We start from the raw sequence: 12,511 nt of genomic DNA on the forward strand, positions 1-12,511 counted from the left end.
GCACTTCGATCACGTTACAATGGCAGAACTCATAAGACGCCTGCTGTCACCCAATAAAGCTTCCATGTCTAGCAGAGGAACTGGCAATTGTGAATACGAGAAAAACCGCTTCATTGCAGGCTTGCACATTTCAGACAAAGCATACAGATTTTTCAGTAATAAGTAAAGTTTACTTAGACTAGAAAGTGCTCGTTAAAATTCTAAATGGTCTGCACTTATGAGGCACCTCTTAACCTTAGCAGTTCTACAAAGTGCTTTACAATGTGCTTCTCATTCACCCATTCACTCACACACTATTGGTGGCAGAGCTGCCATCCAAGCCTCTGGCCTGCCATCCGGTGTTTTCCAAAGTCACTTGGTCAAGTTGGAAATGCCTGGGATGGACCCTAAGATTAGAAGACAACCTGATCAAACAACAAACAGCATTAGGAAGCCTCATAGTGTTCTTACAATAGCACTACACAAAAGGACAGCAAACTCTAGTGTTACCATGCTTTTCAGTACCTTTTTACCTTCTTATCTTGTCTTTGACACCCAGCTCTAAAGTAAATCTTAAAGCCAATCACAAACTTTCTCCAATTAACTTGGTAGTTGTGTGATTCTGATGTTTTAATACTTTTTAAACAAAGTAAGTCTGTGGATCAGAGGCAAACAGAACAATTTCAGTGTTTTTCCACTGCAAGAATATGGAAAATACAACATAATTCATCCTTGTTAACTGACCATTAATCACACAGCCCTATTAAAAAGAGAAAGACCCACAGAATAAAATGGACTGTGAGCGTAAGAGACATTGCTGCTGCTTTTGCACTTTGCTTCAGTCCAAAACACAGCTAGACGAGATAAATAAACACTTACAGAGAGGAAGAAGAGCAGCCCACTGTGCTCTTAGCAGCACTCATTAAACCTAATAGGTCACGCTGCTCCAGCCAGGCTCCACTGACACCCCTAATAGAAGCCTGCATGGTTAAAGGACCATGAAGACCATTAGGGCACTTCAAAGTTCACCCCACTACATTAGGGCCCCGCTGATGTGGCAAAGAGGGGACAGATCCAATTCCTCATTCAGTACTTTATTTTTCCATCAGTTGACCTGTCAGTCAGTCTGCCCTAATAAACAAGTAGATGCCTGAGCTGCTCATTAAGGGCCATCGTTAGCCAGGCTAAGGCTGTAAATGAGTGCTTATATCAGCTTTCAGCAAAGATTTCTTATAGGTCATATTTTAGAGCTGGCACTTGCAGTGTTAAATGATCCCTTGGTTTGAAAAGAAAGCTGATGCTTGCACTGTAAATCAAATTTCTGCACACATTTTTGGGCCAATGAAGAGACCCGCAAACTGTAAAGGACTGTAGCCGAAGCAAAAAGACGTGCAAGCTGGCCAGTAAAAGGCCTCACTCCTAACAGGCTTAGACATGCGAATTCACACCAGTCATGTTCACTGCTCTGAAACCAAAGGATACCTCGCTCAAATAAGGTTTTGTCATTGTTAATCAAAAGAAGCTGATTTGTTGATTCTGCCCTATGGGAAGTATAAGCAGCAGCAGTCCCCTGTTGTGGCTGTACATCAGTGCGGGGGAGTAGGCAGCAGAAGATGAATGTCCAGCAAAATGTCCCAGTAAATAACTCAGATTTATAATTTTTGACACACATAAGAAACTAATCCTCAAGAGGATAAATAATGAACGATCTAAGAGAACTGACATCTGTTTTTAAGTAGGCTCTACAGCTAAAGAAGGAAAACTGACAAAGAGCGTGATCGAGAAATGTGATGATACTGCCTAGAATACATTTTGTGACTTGCTGTAGTATCCAATGAAAATTTTTCCTCACAAAAACAGAAATCACTGGGGCCCAAAATGTGTTGTGTCTGCACAAGAGCATGACATGTCACAGGTTATTGTGTTTGCAGTAGGAGATAAATGTTGCAGGAGGATATGGCTCACAGCTGAGATTAGAGAGGCGCATGAGCGGGTGAAGCATATATACCTGCCTTCCCTGGGCTCCTTCTAATGGGGTCTTTGGCTATGAGCCAGCCTTTGCTATTACCTTTAACTGAACTATCATTGAGATCAGTTTCATGTCTTTTCATGCTCATACAGAACATCTGCAGTGTTGTAAATTTGCATTTACAGCAGTTATACCTGACAGGCACATGTGTTTTCTACTTACTGTTACTGTCTGCAAGAAAGAAAAAGTGTTGAACTTTTTCAAAGGATCTAAACCAAGTATTATTCTCCTTGTTGACTTAATTAATTTCAATTAAATTATCTATCTATCTATCTAAACACACACACACACACACACACACACACACACATATATATATATATATATATATATATATATATATATGTACAAATCAAAACAACGGTGCCTCAAGGTGCTTTATCCTACAATAATAGAGAGAAAACTCCAACAATCAGACAACTCCCTATGAGCAAGCTCTTGGCAAGAGTGGTAAGGAAAAACTTCCTTTTAACAGGAAGAGACCTCTGGCAAATAAAGCGTAAGGGAGGCAAAGGTTAGGGGAGGGACACGGGACAAACTCAGCACTTAGTACTCAAGTGGGATTATTGTCAAAAATGGAGATTCCCAACTAATGGGCCACAATTAGTCCTGCTAACAGTCACTGCCAGGCTACAAAGAAACAATATAATTTGACAAAAAGACCCTCAGATGATACAGAAAAGGCTCTCCTGTGAACTTAACCTTGGCGGAGTCTCTCTTTGCTGCATTTTCTCATCTCCACATGTCCAGCAACAACACACAGTCTTTTGTAGGTATGCAACACAACAATCACCAGCACAATCTTTTTGAAACCATAATTTGAATGTTGTTGTGAGTAATCATCATGAAAGACAGTAAATAATAACTTTATTTACTATTTACTATTAAATAATAATAAAGTTAAATTTCCATTCAGACCTTCTTCCAAGGTTTATTTGTGCAATAGCAGCAACAAATTTGCCAACTTCCATCCATCTTCTTCCGCTTATCCAATTCAGGGTCATGGCTGCCGTCACAGGTGAGAGGCGGGGTACACCCTGGACAAGTTGCAAGTTTGTCGCAGGGCTACTTTGCCAACTTGAAAAAACTAAACTCCTGAAAGCCTAAACGAAGGCCCAGGTGAGAGCAAGCATAATTGGATGTCAAGGAAAGCACAGTACACATGCTCTGGGTTGTCTTCAGCCATCAGCTGATGGTGGCCACGAAACACGCCACGGTCAGAAGCTGCTTGACAGCCATCTCTGTGGTCTGTAACCATGGAGACGGCCTGGCTGCAGTTCCCATCCTTCACTGGCTCTTACTAATAAAATCTAGTTTATTACAGTGTGGAAATGTCTAGTGTGGCTTTTTGACATGCTAACATAAATATAGAGGCAAAGGATTTAAAGTGGTACTGGCACGTGGGTGTAGGTTTGGGCAGGCTAAAAAAGAGATGAACAGCATCAATGTAAAAAAACTGGGTTAGTGGGTTAAACCAGCACTCATGTACTGTTATAGGGACTGTTGAGACACAAGAATAAAAGTGCATATTTGCAGAAGCATTACATTGGAAGAACAGCCTGGTTGGGTTTATAACAGCAGCTTTTTGCATTTACTAGACACGTGTGGTAGAACATGAATAATACGACGGATAAAACATGCTTCGACTGTGAGCTGGCATGCTGTAGCCATGAATGACTCACTGTGTTGATTGCTGTAGTTTTTTACTCTGCCTGAGTCAACATACTGGAAGCCTGACTGCAAGTTCCACCCCAACACCCTTCAAGTTTGCTATCAGCCTGTGTTTTTAACCCCTCTACGTCTTCGCTCTGGAGCAGCCTTTTGTCTCTCCGCTCAGCAATATGCTTCCAATTATGAATCCTGTGTATATGGGGATGGTAAAGCGTTCTTCTGATTTATTACGCGCTCAAGCCCAGTTTTGTTCAGTGCATTTGCACATGGATCCCTCCTGCTGCAGGGCTCAAAGGTCAGACATACACAACAACTGACCTCTCGAGGACTCATGTGCGCCGTGTCACTCTGGATGTGATTGACAGGCAGAGATGATGGCTCAGCAGCGAAAGCCAAGGGGCCGACGCAAAAGCTGCCAAGTGCTGCATTAGCCTCACGTTGTGTGGAAACTTTGGAACGCAGAAACACAAGACAAACAGTGAAACAAAAATAAAACAAACAAAAAAACCCCGACAATGATACGAATCCCAAGGAGGCTCCAGCACTCACTATCACCAGATTCATGGCCGGCCACTAAACTTTATTTTTCTCATTTGTAACCATAGAACACTTTGCGGTCCTCTCACATGGGTTTGCTGGGGCCATCTATTTGTAGTCATCTGTCCCGCGGACTGAAAACACATGCTCCACAAGTGAGTCACAGATCTCTCAAGCCAGTGGTGATGCTTGGCCTGAGAAGCAACTCATCCCCATAGACTAATTTCCCGGCCTTTCTCGCTTACTTCCTGTTTCATGTTGGGCCGTAGGCACCGCATTGTGCGTCACAAGTGCGGCCTGGTCAAGTCCAAAACTGCTGTTTCTGTGGGACAGTTCTGATGTGCTATACCACAACACTGCACAGGGACCTAGAGCATTACCGAAGCTATTATGCTGTCATATGCATTTCCTAGATCCTTACATTTCTATGAGGGTTTTTGTGGATAGATTTGAATCATCTCCCGTGGTATAGTTTCTGCTAAACTGTCCTCAAGGGCTTCTTGTTGAGCACTTCAGCTCTGAACCGGATGTAACACCTTTCACACTGGATCAGCAAAACACAAAAGAGAAACTCAAGTTTTATGTTAAAGAGTGGGTTATTACATGCAGGAAAACGACTCTCTGATTCCCCTGGGAAGCTAACCACCCATAAATCACCAAGCAATGAAAGTTTCCTCTCCAAACAGAGGGCTAAAACAAACTGAACATGGAACCCCTCGGCCTCACCTCACCCCCATCCTTCACTCCTTCGCTCTCCTTCCTGGTAGGAATTTTTATGAGGAAAGAAGATATGCGGCGGTGCAAACATACACTCGAGCAAAGAGGTAACTGCTACGACATCAATCCTTTAAGATGACCCTTTACTATAACAAACCGAATAAATAAATAAACTAATAATAATAAATAACTCTAACAATATTTTAAGACCTTCTAGGTCCTTAATCAGTAGTGAATGGACTTCAAATCCAACCCCAGTAACTCATAACTGGAGAACAAAGGCGTATTCTCAAATAATGCCTTACAGGGTTTTGTTCTTCTATTAGAAAATCCAAAAGTTCTGGCAGCACCAATTAATATGGAAAATAATCACACAATGAAAGCAGTTTTTTTTTAAAAAACCACAAACTGTCAATTCATTTCACTAACTCAAAGCAAAAATGTTTCTTTTGGTGTTCTTCCCTTGTATGAAAGAACTCTTAAATGGAGATCGAAGATGCCAGATTTTGAATTTCAGCTGGTTTTAGTTTGATTTCATGGGTCCAAATGTGTGTCGAGCTATGATATCCCAGAGGCAGAACAGCAGAAGGATATCACAATAAATGTCACAGTACACTGTCTCCCGCGACTTTGTGCAGTGCTTTTTGGAGCCTCGTTAACATATAACGATGTGACCCGAGCGTGCTGCAGAGAGTAAACACCCATGATGGTGAAGCGCTGTGCTGAACACCTGTAAGGCTTCACTGCTGAGATCCTGAGCAGATCCGAACATTTCAAATGACAGCAAAGGGAGTGGAGGGGGCACAAGTATACACAAACTGCTACTGGTGCTTAAGTCATTAACAGAAGGTCAAATGCAAAACGTGCTTAAAGCACCACATTGTTTAAATTTGCTTCACAGTCATGTCATGTTTGCAGGATTAAAACAATCAGGCCTCTTGAGAGGTTTTTCACTGTTTACAGATCTGATGAAATGTTACACTTTAACACATGCACTGGCGATGCTGCGTTTTGTGGCGATCCTTTATGCCATTTTAAAATACAAAACAACCTAATCTATAGACATTAAAGATGACAGATTTACACTCTGGGATCGACGTTAAAACACTCGCTACACAAAAGACCCTTCTTGTTCATGCTTAAATTAGAAAATGTAGCCTCAAGAGAAGTGCATGGAGGAGGAGTAGGAATGCTACTGCCCTCATGTGGTGAATTAAGTCACTGCTGCCTTAAAATAACCACAATTTTAAATAAACTGGCGTTATTCACAACTAATTTAACATCTACAGTGATGTGTAAACGTGAATTTATTGGAACATGTGCAAAAATAAATGGACATAAGACACAAATGGAGTTGGAACAATTATTAATTCAAAGCTCTTCTTCTCTCAGCACAACCTGCTGACGTTTGTGAGGTAATCACCCTTTCAGCTAAATACATTTGGCATTTTTGTAACAAGTGGTAAGTAAAAAAAAGTGCCCCAAAGTGCAAATAAAAATTGGTTCTTTGTTAATTTTTTAAAAAGTATCTATTTCTTGGGTTTGGTTCCCTTTTGCTTGAATAATTCATCAGTCATTTCTCTGATAATGTTCAGTTATAAGAAATGAACTGAAAATGAGTAAAAAAGCAGCCAATGTCCTAAGAAACTTTCAGAAAGCTCAGAGAACTATTGATCAAGAGTACTTTCAAAATGACAAGAAAGTCTGGCTTGAAAGCAACATATTGAGAAATGTATGGTATAGTAGGGGGATGATTATACTCTGCATTAAAAAACTTTCAATTTTGAAATAAGACAATTAAGACTCTTCTTGTCCTCATAGAACAGATGATACACATTAAATTCCTTAAATACTGCAGAGTGAATAATAATGCTGCGGTTTCCAAAACCTCCAAAGTAACATCCCAGTGAGCTCTAATAATTGAACTTGGACTGATTCAGTTTGGCAACAATTCACTTAACACCGATGGTTACTGTTTGGGACCATTTTTTAATGCCTTTGGCATTTCTGGAACAAGAAACGAAGCTGTACATTCTTCTTTTATTTGAGGTGGCAGTAATGAGCTCCAGTATATGGTAATGAGGCAGCGAAACTAAAAGAAGTCAGCTGGTCATTGTTTGGTACACCTTGAGCTTAACAATTATTCATGCATGTGTAAAAGTGCACTCTTAATAGGGTTGTTAGGAAAATTGTGATCATATGTTGGGTTGGGTTGAGTTTTTGAGAGACTGTGAACAGTGTAAATGGTTTATGAAGAAAGGATGAACACAAATTATACATACAATTAGAAATGATAGATTGTATAATAAGATTGAATAACAAACCAGGTTAAAAAAATAGAGTAATTTTCAACATGCTCTGATTGGCATGTAAAAATGATACGATGCCTCATTTAGAACTGAAGTAAGTGAGTGCTGCAGTAACCCACTGTACCATTAACATGACTATAGTATTATGAAGTGCTATATATTCATTTTTGCTGTAAAACTAGCCAAATGACAAAGACGAATGACAAACCTAATGTCGGTCATCCACTTTTTTCTTAAAAAAGCAAAAAAGCAAAAAAACCTCACATCACCCAGATAATCGTAATCACACTGGATATACAGTCTGTGTGTGGCATTCCCGTGTCGCCCTGGGGAATCCCAAGCACAGATTAGTGAGGATGATTTAAAGTATTAAAGTATGGATGATATAACCTGCATCAGTTCATTTTGCTTTAGTTGCTAAATCCAGTTATAAAGTATGCTATATTGTCACATATATAGTGTAGGATGCCTGCAGTAGATGACTGTAGGCAGCTGTGTTATGTTGAGGTTAATCCAATCGTTTAAAGTGAAGCAAATACTGATTTTCTTCATGTTTGGCAAATCTAACCTTTTATTAAGAAAATCAGTCTCAGTTAAACAATAATATATGACATATTACACTGTCATGATTTATTTAGCAAAACCTACACCGGCATTCAAAAGCAGCATGTAATAACTACAATCCTGCTGCTTCTATAGGAATTAAGAGGGTGAGTAGCAGCTGGGTTCTGCTAATTGCATGCATCATCACCAGGAAGTGTGAACATCTCTGTAAAAGCTGAAATTTGAGCCATTTGCTGATCTGCAGCATTCAGGTGTGGTGGTAATAAAATCCCAAAAAGGAAATAAATCATATCTTAGTTGTTGCTGACTGTCAATATGGGAAGGGTTGTAAGGCCGTTTATAAGCACAAGTGGAAAATATTCATGACAAATACCAGTATTCACAGGAGTGGATAACCTACTAAATTCAGCCAGACCAGGGTCACCTTGGACATACGAGACCAAAGTGGAGATGTTTGACCAAGATCCACAGTGCCACGTTTGATACAAATCAAAAGCAAATCGGCACAAACACTTTGTGCCAACTGTCAATCACGATGGTGCAGGGTGCTTGATTTGTGCTTGTTTTGCGGTCTCTGAACTCCTCTGTGAACCAAAGAACGGGATAACTACCCAACCACATCAGAAAATCTACAGCAGAATGGCTTCAAAACACCAGAGTTATGTTTAAATAACTATATGATATGATGTGATGTGTCATGTGTTTCATCTCAAGTTGTATTTACCTCATTTTAAGACCTGCTAAGGACTTTTTCACTATCTACAAACAGAATAGAATAGTCATTTTTTAAAGTGCAACAAATTTTAGACTGGCATCTCTCCTATGATCATCAGAGTGTTATCAGTTCAAGTTATTATAGCGTATGAGTGGGGGGTTAAAGGGTTTTTTTTTTAAAAAAAAGCAGTTCCTTCCTGGCCTTCTTCCTAAGATAGCTAGCTCTATTGCTACCACACGTTGTGTACTCTTATCTCCTGATATGTAAAACCTGAGAATCGACAGAGGGTGTCATTTCTTTGTACCTCCTTATTTTGTTCTTTGTTTGGTTTCAATAAACAGTTTTCTGCTGTCATCATGACAGCCGAGGAGCTGAAGCCTGGTTAATTTTTTATTTTAGATGGAGAAGAATTCTAAGTGACATCAACAGAGCCAAGAACCACAAAGGTTTGTGCAACTGTTGAGCTGAAGCTTGAAATTCGACTACTTGCTAGACAAAAGACAGATTCAGTGTGGGCATTTAAGAAGACAGACAGATTTAAACATGCAAAGAACTCTTTACCTTTTTTGACAGAGGAGGTAAAGAGCAAGGGGTGAATCTGAGAGACACTGTACATTCGTGCTGTAGCAGCTTGTTAGGAGATAAAGGCTGCCTGAAAACAAAACCTGCTTTTTGACCTTTTTAACTCTAGGGGAGGGGTGGGGGCTAATTCATAAACTAAACATTCTGCTGTAGTCAATAAAACATGAAGCTAACCATAAACTCATCAGGAACGCGTTTACTGAGATCACCAATCAAAGGAGCCAAAGGGCTGTTTTCCCAGAGATTTCTTGTTGTAACCAGAGGCGTCGCCCTCTGCTGGTTGTAAGAGAGACTGAAGACTTTACAGGCATCACCTCGCTTTTCAAACAATTAAGTTATGTCCACCTCTCAGAAATGTTCTACAATGTGAACCCTTTCAAGTTGACTTCAACATTAAATTGCTGTTACAGAATTCTTCCATAAATTCAGGATTCTCTCAGCGCACTCTGTCTTCTGCAGAAAGTCTGTGGGAACCGGCATTTACAAGCCACAAAATACAGCCTATGTACTTTGCACAATCGGTTTGCTTGCATATGCAAATAGAAAGATTAACTGTTAGGAGCACAACCCTCAAACACTATAGCAAGCTAACAAGCAACACACAGCAGGACTGAGGTTGCAATCACTACTCTAAAAACAATATTTATGTTACAGAATAAGCATTTTTGCTTCTCTTTGGATATCACTTACCAGTTGCTATGATCTTGTGTTTTCCCCTCCAAATGGCTACATTTAGCTGAAAATGTGGATTTGTTACTGGAACAGGCTGCCTGCTCACTAAATGTCAAACAAAGCCATACTTGGGTTTTTAGTAGGCTTTGTCATGCACGCTGTTTGGAGGTAGTATGCAAAAAGGTATGCAGTAAAAAAAAAAAAAGAAGAAAAAAAAAAAGACATTAAAAAAATTAGGATGGCAAAACAAGTGAAAATTCATGTATGTAGGAACTAACCTTCATTTTTACCTGTGTTAAACAGTTTTGTGTCTTTTCAATTTCCATCGGTTTCTTTGCTCTGAAAGCGATACTAATGCAAATTCCACAAATGATGGGTTTCATTTTCATCCCTACCATGCTTTTTTGTTGCATTGCATGCCTCCCCTTTTTTTCCTTTGATGAATTCTTCTGCCATTTTCTGAGGCTGCTGCAATAGATCAATGTCCACAGGCATTTCTAATCAATAACTTTACTTTTTTTTGCAAATAAAATCAATGCACTCCAGCAATATGGTTGAGATTGAGTTCATTACAAAAGCTACACCCGGAGTCATATAAATATATATGGACACTAAAGGCTAATGGCATTTTCTTATGGTTTGGCTAGTCAGCAAATAAAACCCCTTCTTTGTTTCCAGACTTCAGTAGCACAGAAGAATAATTTAGTGTGGGAAATGTGTAACAGTCACATGTATCCTATAAATGATCATAAATGTGACATAAGCTCTTAAAAGTTAAGCTAGTTAGTGATCTAGACTTGATAAGCAATAATCTTTTAACAAACACTTGTTTTTAATTATCCTGTGATGCAATATCATTACTTACCAGTGTCTTTATAAACGGGGTCGAGCTTTCATTTAAAAAAAGAAAACGAAAATGGTGTGAAATTGTGCAACCAGCTTGAGAAAACACACGGGAAGGGTCAGGTAAAATGCCATTTATGTAACTTACTTTTCAAGAATCTAATACAAAGGCATACACATTTCACCACCAAGAACCACATATAACCACTAATGCAATAAAACATCACCATACAAACAGGAAAAAAAGAATTAGAGTAGTTGGCTTTGAAGCTTGGGAGAGATCACGGAGAGCCACAAGCTCACATGCATACAAATAGGCTCATACACATTCATAAAGAGCATCCAGTATATACACGCACACGCACACGCACACACGCACACACAAATAAACAGAGCTTATATAATACAGCATTGAAGAAGTGTGGCTGTAAAAAAGGCATGTGGAGGAAGGGAGGTTGTTACATTATACAGTATGAAAGGGGAAAGGATAACAGCCAGAGTTTACAAGAAACACATTTTTCATTTTTACAGTCAAGCCAACTTTACTTAATATAAATATTCTTCATCCAAAAGTCAGTGCAGTGCCTTCTGCTCAGGCTTCACCTGGTCCTCATCCCCGGTCCACTTTACACCCAATCTGCTCAAGACCTGGTCCACAAATTACCATTTCCACTTTGCACACAAATCTTTTTTTTTTTTTTTTTAACATCAGTTTTCTCTCTAGTCTAGTCTCAATGCAATGTGTGTGTCTCTATGTCTGTGTGTGTGCATTTGTATATTTTTTTAATCACCCAGTACCTCAAAAGTCCAGCTGTGAAGTACAAGAGTTAGTTTTTCTACCAATTAGCCAATAGAAAAAGAGATCCACAAAATTTACAAATGTCCATTTTTTTTCTTCTTTTCTCCTGAATTCCCTTTTTCTTTTTTAGAGAAAAAAAAAGAAGTTCGTGGATGGAGCAGCTCTACTGGATTCCCCTGAAGAGACACATTGCAAAAACCATGGCAAAAAGCTGAGGAAAGAGGGAAAGAAAAAGAAATAATGAGCACACATACAGAAAATCCCTCCCTCCTTGTTCAAAATCCCTCCCTCCCAAATTGTTAATAGAAATAAATACACTGTACTGTCCAATATTCACCTCATTTTAAAAACCACTATGTTCTGTGATACTGAATCTTAGCACAAGGTGGCGATGTTGCTATTCAAAAAGCAAAAAAGCAAATAGCCTTGGGTTAAAGCAGCCTTGCAAATTTTCTAAAATGAATATTCAGAATACACTGGAGGCAAAAAAAAAAAAAAAGGTTGCATATTTTAAAACTCGCTCGTACCTCAATGGTTAGCACCACTATGGCCAGGGCTCCAGCCACATAGATGTACAATTCGAAGTAGTCAACTACTGCAGAGTAACAACCCTGTGGACACAAAGACGTGACACTCAGCAGAGAATCAATAGGCTATAAACTTGCAGAATTACAGAGACGATTAAAGTAACATCACAGCTTCAACTGAGTGAGAGTCTGAACAAAGGCCTGGCTGAATGAGTGGGAAGAAGGGCCTCCAGCCTCACTGGCTTTTAATGAGAGCTCTTTGTGTGAATGAACAGAGCGAGGCACACACGGTGGATATCTCTCATTGTTCTAATGGGCTGAAAAACAACAGGTGGAGACTGCAGTAAAAAAACTCTTCCTATCAGCTTTCACTGTAATTACACTCAAGGCTTCGTTTGTGCACATGGAAGCCATGTGAGCAGGGATGTGGGCATGCACGTGTGTGTGTGTGTGTGTGTGTGCGTGCGTGTGTATATATCTCACACAAAACACACACACACATCCAGACACATACATAGCGCTGTTGTCTCTGTGCTCTACCACACAGTAAGATGGTCTTCTGTGACA

General features: G+C 39.7%; 1 protein-coding gene across 1 annotated transcript in view; it reads right to left on the reverse strand.

Moving 5' to 3' along the window:
• Positions 1-10,737: 10,737 nt before the first annotated feature.
• Positions 10,738-12,511, reverse strand: part of tspan18b (tetraspanin 18b) — a 35,620-nt gene continuing 33,846 nt past the window's right edge. Inside the window, exons 8-9 of the mRNA XM_084933750.1 lie at positions 11,945-12,028; positions 10,738-11,628 (exon numbers count right to left, since the gene is read on the reverse strand). Coding sequence (XP_084789876.1) covers positions 11,581-11,628; positions 11,945-12,028 — 132 coding nt within the window. The 3' untranslated portion in view covers positions 10,738-11,580. The remainder of the gene's footprint in view (positions 11,629-11,944; positions 12,029-12,511) is intronic.

This window comes from Perissodus microlepis, chromosome 7 (assembly GCF_051167445.1).
Source record: "Perissodus microlepis isolate ML-2025 ecotype Zambia chromosome 7, ASM5116744v1, whole genome shotgun sequence".
Lineage (NCBI taxonomy): Eukaryota > Metazoa > Chordata > Actinopteri > Cichliformes > Cichlidae > Perissodus > Perissodus microlepis.